Source organism: Polychytrium aggregatum (genome assembly GCF_025602895.1).
Source record: "Polychytrium aggregatum strain JEL109 chromosome Unknown BJ171scaffold_271, whole genome shotgun sequence".
Taxonomy (NCBI): Eukaryota; Fungi; Chytridiomycota; class Chytridiomycetes; order Polychytriales; genus Polychytrium; species Polychytrium aggregatum.
Window position 1 is genome coordinate 20,483 of NW_026516473.1, and position 15,035 is coordinate 35,517.

General features: G+C 57.7%; 4 protein-coding genes across 4 annotated transcripts; 1 reads left to right on the forward strand and 3 right to left on the reverse strand.

Moving 5' to 3' along the window:
• Positions 1-1,282: 1,282 nt before the first annotated feature.
• On the reverse strand, positions 1,283-4,051 carry BJ171DRAFT_625623 (PLC-like phosphodiesterase; the record flags this gene model as incomplete). The annotated part of the gene is made up of 13 exons (XM_053115510.1): positions 1,283-1,388; positions 1,526-1,697; positions 1,789-1,870; positions 1,976-1,998; positions 2,122-2,211; positions 2,357-2,388; positions 2,476-2,623; positions 2,715-2,888; positions 2,999-3,133; positions 3,247-3,361; positions 3,474-3,593; positions 3,702-3,839; positions 3,953-4,051. The coding sequence occupies 13 exons, from the start codon at positions 4,049-4,051 to the stop codon at positions 1,283-1,285; spliced, it is 1,434 nt and encodes a 477-aa protein (XP_052961431.1).
• A 1,326-nt stretch (positions 4,052-5,377) lies between these two features.
• Positions 5,378-7,094, reverse strand: BJ171DRAFT_436029 (uncharacterized protein; the record flags this gene model as incomplete). The annotated part of the gene is made up of 3 exons (XM_053107952.1): positions 5,378-5,645; positions 5,768-5,850; positions 5,997-7,094. 3 exons carry the CDS (start codon positions 7,092-7,094, stop codon positions 5,378-5,380), a joined length of 1,449 nt encoding a protein of 482 aa, XP_052961432.1.
• A 2,409-nt stretch (positions 7,095-9,503) lies between these two features.
• Positions 9,504-11,211, reverse strand: BJ171DRAFT_625624 (uncharacterized protein; the record flags this gene model as incomplete). The annotated part of the gene is made up of 4 exons (XM_053115511.1): positions 9,504-9,719; positions 9,945-10,079; positions 10,127-10,876; positions 10,990-11,211. The coding sequence occupies 4 exons, from the start codon at positions 11,209-11,211 to the stop codon at positions 9,600-9,602; spliced, it is 1,227 nt and encodes a 408-aa protein (XP_052961433.1). The 3' UTR covers positions 9,504-9,599.
• Positions 11,212-12,849: 1,638 nt separating this feature from the next.
• BJ171DRAFT_593465 (uncharacterized protein) lies at positions 12,850-13,858 on the forward strand (the record flags this gene model as incomplete). The annotated part of the gene is made up of 3 exons (XM_053114515.1): positions 12,850-12,971; positions 13,148-13,347; positions 13,698-13,858. The coding sequence occupies 3 exons, from the start codon at positions 12,850-12,852 to the stop codon at positions 13,856-13,858; spliced, it is 483 nt and encodes a 160-aa protein (XP_052961434.1).
• Between the last annotated feature and the right edge of the window lie 1,177 nt (positions 13,859-15,035).

Below are 15,035 nucleotides of genomic sequence, written 5' to 3' on the forward strand. Positions count from 1 at the left end.
TGGTCTTCGTCCTTGCGCTTGTTCACTCCTTACACATGGCCTTCAGTACATTCATATTTCGGCTGGCTGGCCAGTGGGGAGATCACACTCAGGGCAATTGACAGTCACAGCCATGGTGGCTGGTCGTAATTGCGCATATCCGATAGCCGGGCGTTCTGCCTACGGTCGCCGGCACGGGCTCTAATGACTCGCTTCGTCTGTTATATATCATCCTCCGCGCCCAGGCTATTTCGGTAGACCTTCCCGAGCTCATCAAACGCTTCCCTCAGAACACACCCACGGTCCCACAAATCTTCCAGAATCCTTTCGAGAACTTTGCCAGCGTCGAAGGGACACATGAAACCCTAGCGACTCCGTCTCCTGAGCAACTGTGGAATTGGGGTGGGTTCGGTCGGTCGGCCAGTGCGGAGTCATTGCTCCTTCCATTCCAAACTCGCTTGCACAGCGCTTGACGCTGCATCACTGCCTCGCTAACGTGGTCGCTGCGGATAGAGTCGATCGACCGCAAAGCGTTGTTGAATCGATTCGCTGCCCTTAGTCCCGTGGATGGCAAGCTCTCCGGGGCTGTGGTGCGTCCGGTACTCCAGGCGTCTCAGCTCGACAATGGCACACTCGCCAAGATTTGGAAGCTCGCCGACTGGACTCAAGGTGAAGCTGCTACGATATTGATGGATTGCTGGCTCACCACCTTGAACGAGCTGATAAAGCCAGAGCGACACGCTGACGCACTTTCCATATCGCTTGGACACCAGATGGATATTTGGATTCAGACGAGTTCATCGTTGCAATGTGGCTCGCCGAAATCAAGACCAAGGGCTGGGCAGAGATCCCCGATGCCCTTCCACCGACCCTGGTCCCGCATCGGCGCTTCTAGCACCAACCGACATGGGGTGCTTTGCTCGAAAGCTTGCCGATGTGAACAGTGCGCGTGTGTTCCCATGTATCGGGGTTGGGTATAGGTCAAGAGCAGCGATCGGAATGACATGGTCGAGTCGACAAAGAATTCTATTTGCGATTACTTCCGCGGGATACCTGGCAACCAGGACGACTCAGCAGCGATGGAGGGATCATAGATTGAGGAGTATGGTGGGATGTCTTGGAGGAGGGCAACGGGTGGGGTGAGAGTGAGTTCAGGAGAGACGGATGGATGGAAATGAATAGATGGGAGCCGGTGCAGGGGCAAAGATGGCGAAGTGGATGTAGATGTGCATGAGGACCAGCAAAGGGTTCCGGTAGCTGCGATGGATTGGGCGATCTTGTGCGCCGACTGACTACGGCACGCTTAGGCCCGGCACTTGTGGGTGTGGTTGCTGGGACCAGGGGGCCAGTTGAAGTTGTCGCTGGCGGCGTTCTTGAGGTAGTTCTCGCGGCACTTGAGCAGCAGGATGCTGGGATCGTGAAGGAATTTCATACCATGGTTAGTATTTTGTGGCATGTTGACTGCACAGCAATCTGACCAGGGCTATCGACCAGCTCTAGATCATCGCAGAGGGGGACCTTGTTGTCTTCCAAAAATGCAACTTACGTGTTGTACTCGTCGCGGAGCTGGTTGGCCTCGGCCTGGTTCTCGATGAACATGGCGTCAGTGCCCATGGCGTAGTGCTGGAAGAACTCGTCACGCTTGTTCTGGGGGCAGGGGACAGGCTTGTAGTGGAGCGAGTTCATGTCAAAGTCCTTGGGGATGGAGGACATGCAGCCTAGAGCGGGCATGGAGGAGAGTAAAGAGATGTGTTGGTAACTTGAGCGACAGAGATCGAGGTCGCGCCGACGGAATGCGAGCAGACTTACTGTAGGAGAGCGACTGGCGAGAGTCGTAGTAGGTGTAGGGGTAGTAGTAGAGGCCGCGCTGGTGGATAGCCGCAACGAGGCTCTGCGAGAGTGAAAAGCGGAATTAGCCCGATGGACAAGATTTGATGGAGCGGACGTCAAACTCAGCCAGGCAAGCATTGCATCTAATTCGGCTTGGGCTACTCACGGCGGGCTCAATGATATCGCGGGCTGAATAGGAGCAAGGGTAGATTGCGAGAGAGATGTTAGTTTGAGGCCATGAAAGAGCTGATGCTCGGATGGACGCTGCAGCTCATCTGTCTGTCCCGCTCGACACTCCCGATCGACACTCACGGTCGTAGCCGGGGTAGACGAGGGCGGTGCGGGACTCATCGTAGATGTTGATGTTGTAGGACTGGAGGATATACAGAGGCTCGCCGTCGTCTGCGCAAGAAGAAAAATTAAGACCAGATGTCAGCAATTCAAAATGTTGGTCGGCATCAATGGGCCCGAGGGATCAGCCCGCCACCAAGGCAACATGGAGCTGTCGGCAAGATCGCGATAGTGCAAGATTGAAACTGGGACTCACAGGTGGCATCCTTCCAGGGGCCAACGTAGATCCTGGTAAAGGAGAGACTCGATGGTCAGCCGGTGTGTTGTACGGATTGGTTTGAGATGTACCTCTGATTTGCACAGCACCACACTTACTGGTTGCCGGTTTCCTTGGCGACGGCGGCAACAGCATCCAGGCCCTTGTTGGTGAGAGCCCACCAGTTGGCATCGACGAGGAAGAGCAGGCCGCGGAACATGCTCTGGTTGGGGTAGGTGCGGGCGAGGTACTCGATGGTGGCCCACTCTGTGGACAGCCGATTGCGCTGTTAGGATCGAGTCTGGATCGAGTCTGGCTGAGTGGCGATCGTCAACAGCCAGCCGACAAAGATACTCACCGAAGCACTGGATGATGACAGGGTGGTTCTTGGTGGGGAGACCGAGCTTCTTCAGAGTGGCGATGGTGGACTCTTCGGCGCGGAACTCGTAGTTGCTGGGCCACTTGCCGCCAGGGACAGCATTGTCAAAGTAGTTGATGGCGGAGAGGTCGGTTTTGTTGAGGACCTGGGTGTCTGGCGGGGTGATATCGGCGAACACGTCAGTTGCGGTGTGCACCCGCAGAAGCCCCGGGCCGACCGCGATCAATGAGGGGGAGAGGTTGCAAGATGTGCATGTGACTTACTGTGGTAGAAGGACGACTTGATCTCGGGAATGAGTCCAGTCATGGTGTTGGTCAGGGCCGAGACGTTCATGACGGTCTGGTAGTACTCTTCGATGGTGAGCATGGGGAAGAGGTGGTTGTAGAACTTGGGGCGGTCTGCACAAAGGAATCAACATCAACATCAACATCTGCAATCCCATCCATAGTGCTGCCATCTGTCGGGGGCAACGGATCCAAAGTCGGGGTCGACAGTGGGCAGAGCGACTCACAGGTCATGGCGGCGTTCTGGATGATGAAGGCGTGATCCTTGATCTCCTTGGCGGTAAAGTCGCTGACCCAGTAGGAGGCGTTGATCTGCTGGTACTGATCCTCCTTGGTGACCCACTGCAAGCCAACGCAATGACAGGAAATGGCAGCTAGTGAGCAGGTGCCAACAGCGATCGCGGGACTGTCGACGGCGAGACGAGATGAAGCAGATACAAGGAACCACACTTACGCGGCTTCGGTCCTTGCCGGTGAAGAAAGGGTCCGAGATATCAAGGCCAGGGTTGAGGAAGAGGTCGTGGTTGGCCATGGCGACGCCGTCCTTGGAGAAGGTAATATCGGGCTCGGTGTACTGGCGGTAGCGAGTGATGGATCAGCATACAGCTTCGCGTCTGGCTGGCTGGGCAGTTATCCAGCGAGCATGGGCTGATGGAAGCCGATCGGGTCGGGCGATACTCACGTCGCAGTTCTGGAGGACAGACTCCCAGTAGGCGCCAGCACTTTCCTCGGGGAGGTGGAAGCGAGAACCACGATGGCAGACGTTCAGGGTGGGCTTGCCATCGAGGGTTTTCCAGCACTTGCTGGGGATGGGCCAGACCTGGCGGGGCAGTATGCAATGGCATCGTCCTATGAGAATCTCGGGTGGCAATAGCAGCAGAGCCGGGCCGAGCGAAACACATTGCAGACACGATGGAATCGACAGGACTGTACCTTGCCTTCGGCTCCAACCTGAGGGCCAGAGACAACCCAGGCAGAGACGCTGGTGGCAGCAACGAGGGCGGCAGCGGCGGCAGAGAGAATCAGCTTCATTTCGATGCAGATGGCGGCGGAAGAGCTGGGCGTGAAGAGACTTTTCCCCCCGAGCAGAATGCCACCTTTTATCTACTTGCAGTCTCGGAGGCGGCAAACAGGTACTCGACAGCACGCGCCGGCTGATCGAACCTTGGGTTTCAAGCAGGACTGCGTGCTGGTGGCCTGCCCGCCCTGTCCCGAACCTGTTCGCTGGCATGTGGAAGCAGCGCGCTCGCCCACCAGGCCCACCAGGCCCACCAAGTCGACCAAGCCCACTCGCAGAAGTGTTTGCGCTGTGGGCTGGCTGCGCTGGCCCACTCACCCCACCACCACAAAGATACTCGGCGAACGACCTTCTGTGATGGAGACGCCTCGGCTGGCATCGATTCGCACGCCCTCCTCTGTTTGTCTCGGCCGACCAGCCCATCCATCGCGTCGGCGCAATTGGACATACATCCCCATTCCAAACAAGGCAGACAAAGAAGCACGCAGATTGCATCTCGCATCCACGCGCCCTCGCAACAGCCGGTTTCTTTGTCGGTGTGACAACCAAAGGCGCGCGTGCTCCCGTGGAGGCTGTGCTTACAGTCTATCCAGAAAAAAACGGGACAGTTCCTTTCTGGCTTCAGATGCCCGCTGACTGACTTGTAGGCCCAGCGGGTAGGCCATGGCATTGCACTCCTGTCTTCGTTGGCAATCGCTTTGTTTTTGTTGGTTTGGGAAGCACAGTCTTGAATACACTCGGTCGATCTCCTGTGGCGATGATCGACTGGCATACCGAGATCATGTTCCTGGCTGCATTGATGTCTCGATCCCACAGCGTATGGCAGCTTGCACAGCTCCGGACAAAGTGTGGTTTCTCGATATCAAGATACTCGGGTGACTCGAGTCGTTTGGCTTCCCGACAATGTGAGCATACCTGGGATGTGTTGAACTCGTTCACCGAGCACACATGGATCTTGGAGACGGATGGGTCTGGTGGTCGTCTCTGGTGGTGGTGGAATTGCTCGAAATACTTGGCAAACCTGAGTCTCCTGGGACTGGATGCCTATCCCTTCCCTTGCTTCCAGGAGGCATTCCCAAAGGCAATCACCACTTCGGTCTCCTTGGACATACTTGCTTGGCCATGAATGCGATGAGTGGGTGGGTGTATTCAGGTTCCAGAAAAAACACTGTCATGGCCCAAAACGGGGTGTTCCCATTTCATTTTGGAAACGCTGTAGTCCACACCCCCACATTGCATCGACGAGGCCATGTATGGTCGTGTTTCAGACTCATGCTGGTGCTGCCCAGATCCACACGTCGTTTCCAGAGCATTTGCACTGGCAGGCTCGGCCCGCGGGCTCAGTGTGATGGCTGGTGGATCTCGTAGGGAACGTTGCTGTCCATCAGCACCTTCCATCGGCTCTGGTTCGCCAAGACAGAGTCGTACAGCGGCTGGACCTCCGGCACCAGTTTCGCCAGCAGCGCAAAGGCCGGGGCGACTATGGCACCATAAAACTCGAACTGCATCTTGGGAATCTTGCTCGTGTTGCTGCGGTCCATCAGCGGTGATGAGAACGGTAGCCCCAGGGCACGCTCTTTGTCGCCCTGTTCAAAGAACTCCGAGTATCTGCCGTGCGGAGAGGCAAGCACCATCGTCAGCCACACTGCAGTGCTCGAATCGGGTTGCTTGCCGGTGCAGAATCAATCGCGTGACAAACGACAGGCGGCGACGAGAAGGACGGTACCCACACTTGGTCTGCCGTGTGCTGGGAGCCCTCCCACCGCTTTGTCATTGACGATAGGTCTGAGCAGGTCATTATGAGCCCCCGGAGCTGTGAATCATGAGGCTGTCAGTATCTCCGCGATGGACAGGAATCTCAACCCTTGCCCGTTTCACACCAAATACGACCGCCACACCATCCACTTCCGCCGCAGTTGCACTACTGCTCGCGAGCCGATGCCCTCTGAACAAACTCACGAGCTCGCGGTGCTGAGAGTCGGCTTTGTTGTAGCAACCCTCGAGTGCCTCGGTCGGCTTTCGGTTCTTGAAGTACAGTGCCAAATCAGTCGCGAGGATGCCATGCTCAAAGGTCTTGAGACAGCGCTGATATTCGTTGGGGCTGAGCCGCTCAAAGATGTTGTGGTGCGGTGTGTTGAGAATCGTCATGGCGTGGTTGAAGTGATGACGCTCCATCGTCGAGGTCGAGTAAAAGTCGGCCAAGGCAGTATGCGCCGACTTCTGGAAGGCATTGTTGGTGCCGCGGTGGTCAATGTCGTGGTTGAAGGCCGCCAGCAACATCGAAAACTCTTCGATTTCCTCGAGGTACTTTCTGGAGATCCCTGTCTTGGCCAAGTAGTAGATCGCATGCGACACGGCAACGGCATGGGTAAAGTTGTGGTACGCATTGTCGCGGTAGTTGCGACGGATGGTCAGCGCATACGTCAGCAGCTTCTGGTCCGAGATTTCGTACTTTTGCGGGTATCCTAGGTCCTTGAACATCTGCAGCATGATGTAGACGAGGGCATCGTTGAGGTGGTAGTCGTGCGCATCAAAGAGCGGCGAGGCCAGATCATCGAACTGCATCTGCACTCCTTGGCGCTCCATCGACGCTTGAAAGGCGTGCACCTCCTCTGGCTTGGAAGTGACGTGGTAGGACATCAGCTCCATCGTGACGCTCAGCATGTTGCGGTGGTTCTTGAGGGAGCTCATGAGCAAACTCTTGTGGATCGCAAGGCCGCAAAACACCGAGAAGGCCATGAACACCTCTTCATCCTCCACCGTAAAGTAAGGCATTTCCAGCTTGTTGATGAGAGTGGTGACGCCGATGACTTTTTGGTTCTCGGGCCCGCAGATTGGCACGCAGAGCATGCTCTTTGTGCGATATCCCGTCTTGATGTCGATTGCGTTGTTGAATCGCGGGTCGTCATAGACATCCTTGATGTTCATGATCTTCCCGCTCGTGGCAACGTACCCGGAGATGCCGCGGTTGATGGGAACCGCAAATCGGGATTTTGTTTCTTGTGAATCGAACACGGCAGAATAGAGCTGGAGAGGATCATGGCGGCCGTGAGCCATGGGATCACACTAAAGCCGCGTGGCTGGCGCAGGTTCGCATCTGCTCCGACCAAATCGATGCGCTGCTGCTGCTGCTGGAGTGACTCTCATGCACCACCCCACGGGCTTGGTCTCATCGGCCACTCTCGATGCCAAAGTGAATACTAATGTCCGTGGCCCGTCCTTCTAGCTAGGTGCTTACCTCCTGCTTCTCCTCGTCGACTATGAACAGGCTTGCTTTGTCGGCCCCGACCAGATCGCGGCCATGCAAGATGATCTTGCCGGCGAGGGATTCGAGCTCGTCCTCGCCATAGAGGCTCTGGGCGAGCTCGAGCAGGACCTTGGCCTTCTTGGCCTCGGTCTGAGCGGTCTCATACAGCTTCTTGTTGGACTGGGCCATCTCACTGGCCTCCTTTTCTTTCTGCTCCATTCGCTGGTAAACCTGGGCATTGTTGACGGCAATGCCGACCAGAGCCAGAAAGTCCCGGAAGGCATCGCAGTCTTGGGTAGTAAAGCACTGCCACCGCTCGCCTGGCTTGAGCGGCACTGTGGGGTCTTCTTTGTTGATGAGCGAGGCCACACCCAGCAGCTCGGGCTTGCCAGAGGCGGGCGACCGGGCAGTGCCCCAGATGGGCATGCACAAGATAGTGTTGGTTTTGAAGCCGGTCATCCGGTCCGTTTCAGAGTTGAAGCGCGGACTGGTTGGAGCAGCGATAGTCGGGCCCAGAGGACAGTTGAGTCCCAGCAGCCAGTCCGATGCATCTTCCATTCCACCATTCCACCATTCCACCATTCCACCATTCCACCATTCCACCATTCCACCACTCCACCATTCCACCATTCCACCATTCCACCATTCTACAGGCCTGGTCAGGGTGTTGTCGGTCGACAGCTCGCCGCCTGCTTCCCCTTCTCTCCGCCTCGTTGTCTCTCACACCATCCTCGCGGACTCGACCACTTACTCGCTGTAGGCGTCTTCAATATTGAGTCCCCTTCCAGTCTCAGCGACAATGCCCGCAATGCCCTTGCCGACGGGGAAGCGGATCTCGGGGTTCTTGACGGTCATGTAGGTCGGAAAGGCCTCTTCGGTGCTCTCCGACCCATCCACGTCCGACCCAAGAAATACGCTCGAGCATGACTTGAGATAGATGGGCCTGACCGGGCTCGGAGCCAGGCTTGAGGCGGCAGTCGGGGTTCCGTTGATCGGGATATGCCGGTCAGAAAGACCCTTCTCAAGCGGTCTGCGACTCCCCTCGATGCTGCTGTTGGATTGGTGAGAGGGCAGCGAGCTGCGAGGCATTTCCGGGACCAAGATCTGCTCGCCCGCAGCCTCGGACAGCGCCATGCATGAGTTGGAAGGGTCATTGACCAGCCCCAGATCGAAGGCGGTCGAGTAAAGCTCGTTCCTCTCTTTATCCAGCAGAAACACGGAGCAGCGCTGGGCCTTGACGACGAGCAAGGCATACGAAAGCACCCGCTCGATGATGGTGGGCAGGTTCAGGGACGAGTACACCGTCCGAGCAATCTCAAAGAAGACGTCGGGCGAGTGCAGCGGCGAAGGCTTGACGTCGACCCCGTCGGCGGGGCCCAAGAGATTGAATGAAGATGCATGGCTGCGGATCTGCGACGGATTGATATCCTTTGGGCTGTTGACGCTGAGGCCAGACGAGCATCTGCCTACGAGCGGCGAGCTGGTGTATTGGGGCATTGAGCTTGGGGGACGGGCATCCTGGCGGCTTGCCTTTCACCATGGGTTTCCAACTCGCGGACGATGGCCGCCGCCGACTGGGGATTGGAATACAGCCAAGCCCGAACGTCGCTCTCGGTGATGTTGGGGATGGGCTTGGCCGGCGGCCGCTTGAGATCGGGAGACGAGCCTCTATCCATGACTGCAGAATGAGAGCCGGTTCTGAGCGCGGAGATGAGTCGGGAACGGCAAATCCAGACCGACAAGGCCAAGATCGAATGAACCGATGGGGGCAAATGTTCCAGTGGAGAAGGAAAGAGCGGCCGAAAGTGCCAGCATCCAAGAGCGGCCCTCGCCGGCCCGACAGAGGCAGCATTCAATCAGATACTGGCACCGACCCAGACGAGTCGAGCTCCTACAGCGTGCCGAGCGAAATGGTGTGTCCTATTGCTGTAAAGGACCGATTGTTACGTTGCCGTCAGGCTCCTACCATTGTGCGGCTGATTGGCCGGCGAGGCGCCGATTCGCTCGGCTCACTCCACTTCCTTGCGATGGAAACCTGTTGCCCAAGCCGCCCCACACAGCTTGGACATGGTAACGATGGGCGGCGCGTGAGTATTAAGGACGGGAAAAGAGCCACCCTGGTGCAAACGAGGTTTCTCGCTTCATTTTCGGAAAAGCTCATTGACTGAGCGCACTCGGATGGATCCATGCCAGGCCGCTCATGCTAGAATTACACTATTGGGCGATAGACAAGTGTGTATTCTGGCAAAGACAGCGGCGATCAGCGACCTCATATTCGGGGAGTGGTGTGCGTCCCGTTTCATTGTGAAGACGCATTAGTGCTCGCTCTTGACACGGGCCCCTCTTTGGCCGTGGCCCGAGGCAATATCTGTGTTGGTCAGCGGTTTGAATAGTTCTGATTGGTGAGATGCCGGTGAAGAAGTGGCCCATGTGGTCTGTGGTTGTCGCAAGGCAAGCCGGTACGGGTAATGAGTGAGGGGTTCGGGTACCAGTCGATGAGACAGAAGAATATAGAGGCCGTAAACATCGTGCAGAGGGAATGCCAGCAAGGTGAAGGTCGGATCGTGGCGCTGTTATGAGCCAGGAACTGGACATCTGGCTGCAGAGTCGTCCGTCTTGCAAGCCATTCCCGACGAGCCCCCGGCAGTTTGCAGCCTCACCTTTTCCTCCGTTGAACTCTCGCACAGTTCCAGGAAGGGGTCGCAATACCAGCCGGGCAGCAAGCGATGCGGCCATGGGCGGTTCTCCAAAGTCTGCTCCGTATGAAGTCTGATGGCGGCGTTGTCCCAGCGAATCTGCTGAAGATACGCAGCCGGGTTTGTTCGGGACGAGACTTTTGCACCGTGATCCGAGTGGCTGGAGCCTTGCCGCTCGCGCTGATGCCACCGTTGTTTGCGGCGACGCCTCCGTTGACAGCCTTGGCAGCCGTTTCAGGCCTCTTCGCCGCCACGGAGGCCGATGTTGGCTTGTCTTCGCTAACTGTTGAAGCCGCGGTCGATGGGCGAGAGTCCTGGACGACAGCGACGACTCTGTGGAAACACATGATGCTGCTGAACTCGGGCGGGACTGGTTGCCGAACTGGGCATCGCCCGAGGTTTTCTTGATACCCTCGAAGCCCTGGAAGGTCATTGGCCCGAACGCAGGGGGGCAGCTGAGTGAACGGATAGACGGGCGGGAGACCAATGACCGAGGCAGAAGTGTCGCGAGCGTGCTGTTGGTAGTATTGCTCCAGTTGTCGCTTCAGCGCTTGATTTCGCAGGAAGAGCTCGGCCGTGGGTGGGTCGATCAAGGGCTCGACAGCATCGGACGGGTTGTCGGCTTTGCCGGGACTCAGAGCCCGTGGATGGTGGTGTGCTGCTGCTGGTGCAGTTGCTGCATCTTCAGATGGTGGGCTTTGATGTCTTGGATCTGTTGCTGCTGCAACTGCTGGAGCTGCTGCTTCTGGAACTTTTGCTGGCGCTGGATGGTGCTCTGTGTGCTGGGTTTGGTTCTCGAGTTGTGGCGGCTTGGGTTTTCTCTGGATCTCGGATGCCACCAACTTGATTTGTGGAGATGACGGTTTGGTGGGGTCGATAGACGGCCGCACAAACGGCTTGGAGTGTGGGATCGTATGTGGCAGGGTATGGGGGCGTGGGAATCGCTCTGAAGGGCCCAACTCGTAACCCTTGCGTGAGCGCTCCTTGGCCGACTGAGGCAAGGGCTGACGGGATGCTTTCTCTCGGGCGACCCGAGCTCCTCGTCGCCTGTCGAATACGGCATGCCCGGGATGGAGTATCCGTGCCGCTTGCCCCGGCCGAGATTGACGCTCGTGTGTTCGTTTGGGTTGCCGCCGGGCCAGCGAGGAAGCATGGTGGGCTCATCGCGGTGGGTGGCGAGCTGCCCGGTTCCATGGCCCGGGAGTGCCTGGGCCGAGTTTGGAATGTACATGCCTTCTCGGTCACAACCCGGGCACAGAGCGTCTGGGGGCGGGCCAGCAGCGGCTGGGTTGAGAGAGCCTTGAAGTTCACTTCGGCATCGACCATCCGTCTGTTGACCTCGATCTGCTGCTGGACATACTCGGGGATGGCAGGGGCAAAGGCAGACTTGACGAGATTGGCGCCCTTGCGACCCGGGGCAGGCAGCTCTGCATCAGTCGGGCGGGGATATCCCATCCGCCAGGCTTGTTCGTGCGAGATGCCAGGAGGCAGGTTGGGTTGTCCAGGGATGTGCACAGGTCCGGTGGGTGTGCGCCCAGTCGGTATTATTGAGGTGGGTGTCGATGGTGTTGTGGCTCTCGGAAACGGGCTGGAGTGACGACCGAGGCAGCGGATCGGATGCCGGTACAACAAACGACGGCGCCGACATATCCTGGTCGCCCGTCTCGCAGGTGATGGTGGTGGTCGGCAGCGCCTCCACCCGAGTGGTAGCATTGAGTGGGAAGGTCTTGTGTGGATTTCGCAGACTACTCAGCTCCTGCTTCTGTCGGCTCGGCAGGGCGGGTGTGGGGCTGTGTGAGCATTTTGGACGAGAATGGTAACGGTGCGGGCTGCTGAACGGCGAGCTGGTCGGTGTAGCAAATGGAGCGATAGTGGTATGGAGGGCAAGGGCTTGCGGAGGCTCAATATGAGTGCTGAATACAGAGTCTTGATGGAGGGAAGGGACTGGCAGTGAGCAGCTGCTGAATGGCAACCAGTCCAATTCCTAGGGCGGGGGATCGCCGAGCGGGAGATATACCGATGCCGCCACTGAGACAGATGTGCTGGAAGCAGACAGGTGGGAGCGGCCAAGGACAAGCAGGTTGGGTGATGGCGGCCGCTGGAACACAAGGAGAGCTAGTAGTGGGAGCAATCGAATACCAAGACAGCCACGGCAAACTTGGAACAGCACTGGGCGAGCCTGGCGAAATCCAAGCCAAAGATTGTTGGTCGGGTTGGGAACGGAGCGCCTGCTGGCAGTGGGATTCTGCAGACACTCGAGGCGCTGATGCAGGACCAAGCAGGCTCACCCGAGAGAAAAGAGGTCACGGATGTCATCCTGGGCGGGCCGGCGCCGGTGGCCAAAGCGCACAAAGGTCCAGGGGTGATTGAGGGTGTGGGGAGGTGGTATCGTCGACGTTCCCGGATTGATTCGAGGCAACCACATATGAGCGATTTCTGTTCTGCGCACGGTGCTGTGATTGGCGCTGTTGAGGAAGTGCTTGCTGCAAGCCGCGGGGCACTTGCGACGACAGCAACTCTACCGCACGGGAACCCGAAGGGCGAGCAGACGGGGCGATGCGCCGTGCGAAGTCGAAGTCAAAGCCATATCGCATCAATGTCAGTGCAATGTTACTTGAACATCAGTGCAATGTTACTTTAACATCAGTGCAATGTTACTTTAACACCAGTGCAATATCGCATCAATACCACATCATCATCCAACGTGCGCCGGGTCTTCATGCCGGTGTCTCTCCGTCGCTTCGTTGTGTGCCTGGCCATGGTGCCGGCCATGCCCCGCCGATAGGAGGACGGTGCCCTTTCAGCGTCCGCCTGGTGCGCGCTGCCGCCTCGATGCTGATTGCTCGCCGCTTCCGGGCCGGCCTTGCCAATGAAACGTTTCCCGAAAGCGCTTGTGCGTCCTTGCCGGAACGAGCTCGCCAGCCCGGCCGTCCGCAACTCTCACGCCATCGAGCCCATAAAGCCTGCCCCAATCCTCCCGCCCGAGCGACAGTACTTCTCCAGTACTGGCATCCATCATCGACTCTCTGGCCCTGCGTCGCTGCCGAGCGAATTCCACCCGTCTGCCTCCCCCTGAGCCTTCCAAAGCATCCGCCCTGCCAGATGGATTCACTGCGACCACATCTCCTCCTTCCCCGCCCTCACCGGACCGCACCGCAACCCGCCAGCCCGGCCATCATTCGCTCCAGCAGCGCCGAGCCGACGCACTCCTCCAGTCCGGAACACCCATCCCTCCGCAAGTGCTCCTCAAGTACCCCTGCCGAACTGGAGGATTCAAGTCGGGTCATCTCCCTCGAGGAGTTGGCACAGCACAACACCCCCGAGTCCCTCTGGCTCGCATATCGGGGAACCGTTTACGACGCCACAGGTACTGGCGAATCGCTGGTGCTGCAAGGGATTCGGCCGAATCGCATTGCCCTGGCGCTGCTCCATCGGTGCGGCGAGTGGGAAGGGTGAATCTGTTGCCAGCGCTCGTATCTGTGCCATGAAACCAACGCCTCTGTCTATCTGGCTCCATTTGCTGCCCTGATTCGCCGGCGCACCTCCTCGGCTCCTCTGGTGTCCGTCACCCAACCACTTTGCTGATGCTCCGTCCTGCTCCATGGATTCATCCGCCCCTTGGCATTGCATGGCTTTGCTCGGCACTCCACATCCGACATGGCCATTCCACTCCTGGTCGAATTGCGGATCTTGCAGCCTATCTTGGCCGACACCCAGGTGGCAAGAAGATGCTGCTGCTCGGAGCCGGCAAGGATGCCACCGACCTGATAAACAGCCGCCATCCCTGGGTCAATGTCGACAAGGTTCTATCCCGCTACGGCCGCAAGGTCGGCGTTCTGAAGCGCCGGGGCTTTGGCGCCTTTCTGTCGATTGTGTAGATTTGCTGGCTGCTGTCCGCTCCAGGAATCGCACTCTCCAGTAACCAAACGACCCCCCATCACATATGCATCTGCACGTCTCCCATCTCCAGTTCATGCATCTGCCGGCAGCCCCGCTATCTGTTCCCACATGTTGTTTATCGTCGTCTTGTCCATGTCTGACCTTGTGGATCGAAGCTGAAGCTCCATCCGCCTGGCCCACTTCTCCCAGCCTTACACTCGTCCATCCATGTCCTGACCAGCACCATCCTTGTTTTACCGCATATATCCCAGCCCTCGCTCCCAATGCACTGTCTTGCGACCGGGTCGATGTCCAGACATCCGACGGGTCTCTGATGTATCAATAGAATCCTCACGCGAATACTTCGGTGACCGTGGATATCCAAGGGGAGGGAGCGCTGACCCCTAGAGCTCGAATGCCAATTCGAACTGCGATAGCCATCACCTGCCGGCGGCTGCTATGAGACATGAGCTGGTCTCCAGCGCACCCTGTATTGTTCTTGAGCACTCGTCGACTGCAAGGGGCGAGCGAGGAAGCAAACATACAGCATGCAAACTCCTGCACAGGGGTGTACGTGTCGATACATCGGCCAAGCCAAGAGGGCTAGTACGTTTGATGCCCATCGAACCGAGTATCAAGATGGTGCCCCGCTCATGTAGGCGCACATGGAGAAGAAATAAAAGGAGAGTTCTAGGCTCAATATGGGGACTCCGAGATGTAGATGCAAGAATCAAGGATTAGAATGAGTTGCAGTTTGAAAAAAAGCAGATTTGATGCTCGCGACATGGAAGGAAAGTGCTTGCAGAGTGTGTGAAGAGTCGGAGGTGGTTGAAATAGGACGACGGGGCAGATTACGTTGTGCACGGGCGGCAGCGGAAGTTGTGGGAAATCAGGGCGAAACTCACAACCGATTATCAAGCTGCCGTTCACCAAGAAGCCCCAGTGGACAAGCGATGGAAACGACGCCGATCGACAGGGACTTGCAGACCGACCAGATGCCGGCCAAACCGATTCTGGCTGCATCGGCCCTCCTTGGCGGCGATTTGGTCGCTGACTCTTTGGTGTCGGGGATGTCTCACTCGACCGCCAATGACTTCTTCCGCACCAGGCCGCGGCTTGACTGCCGCTGCACAGGTTCAGGACGTTTGCCCGAGCCGGTGTCTTTGGAGGATGCGT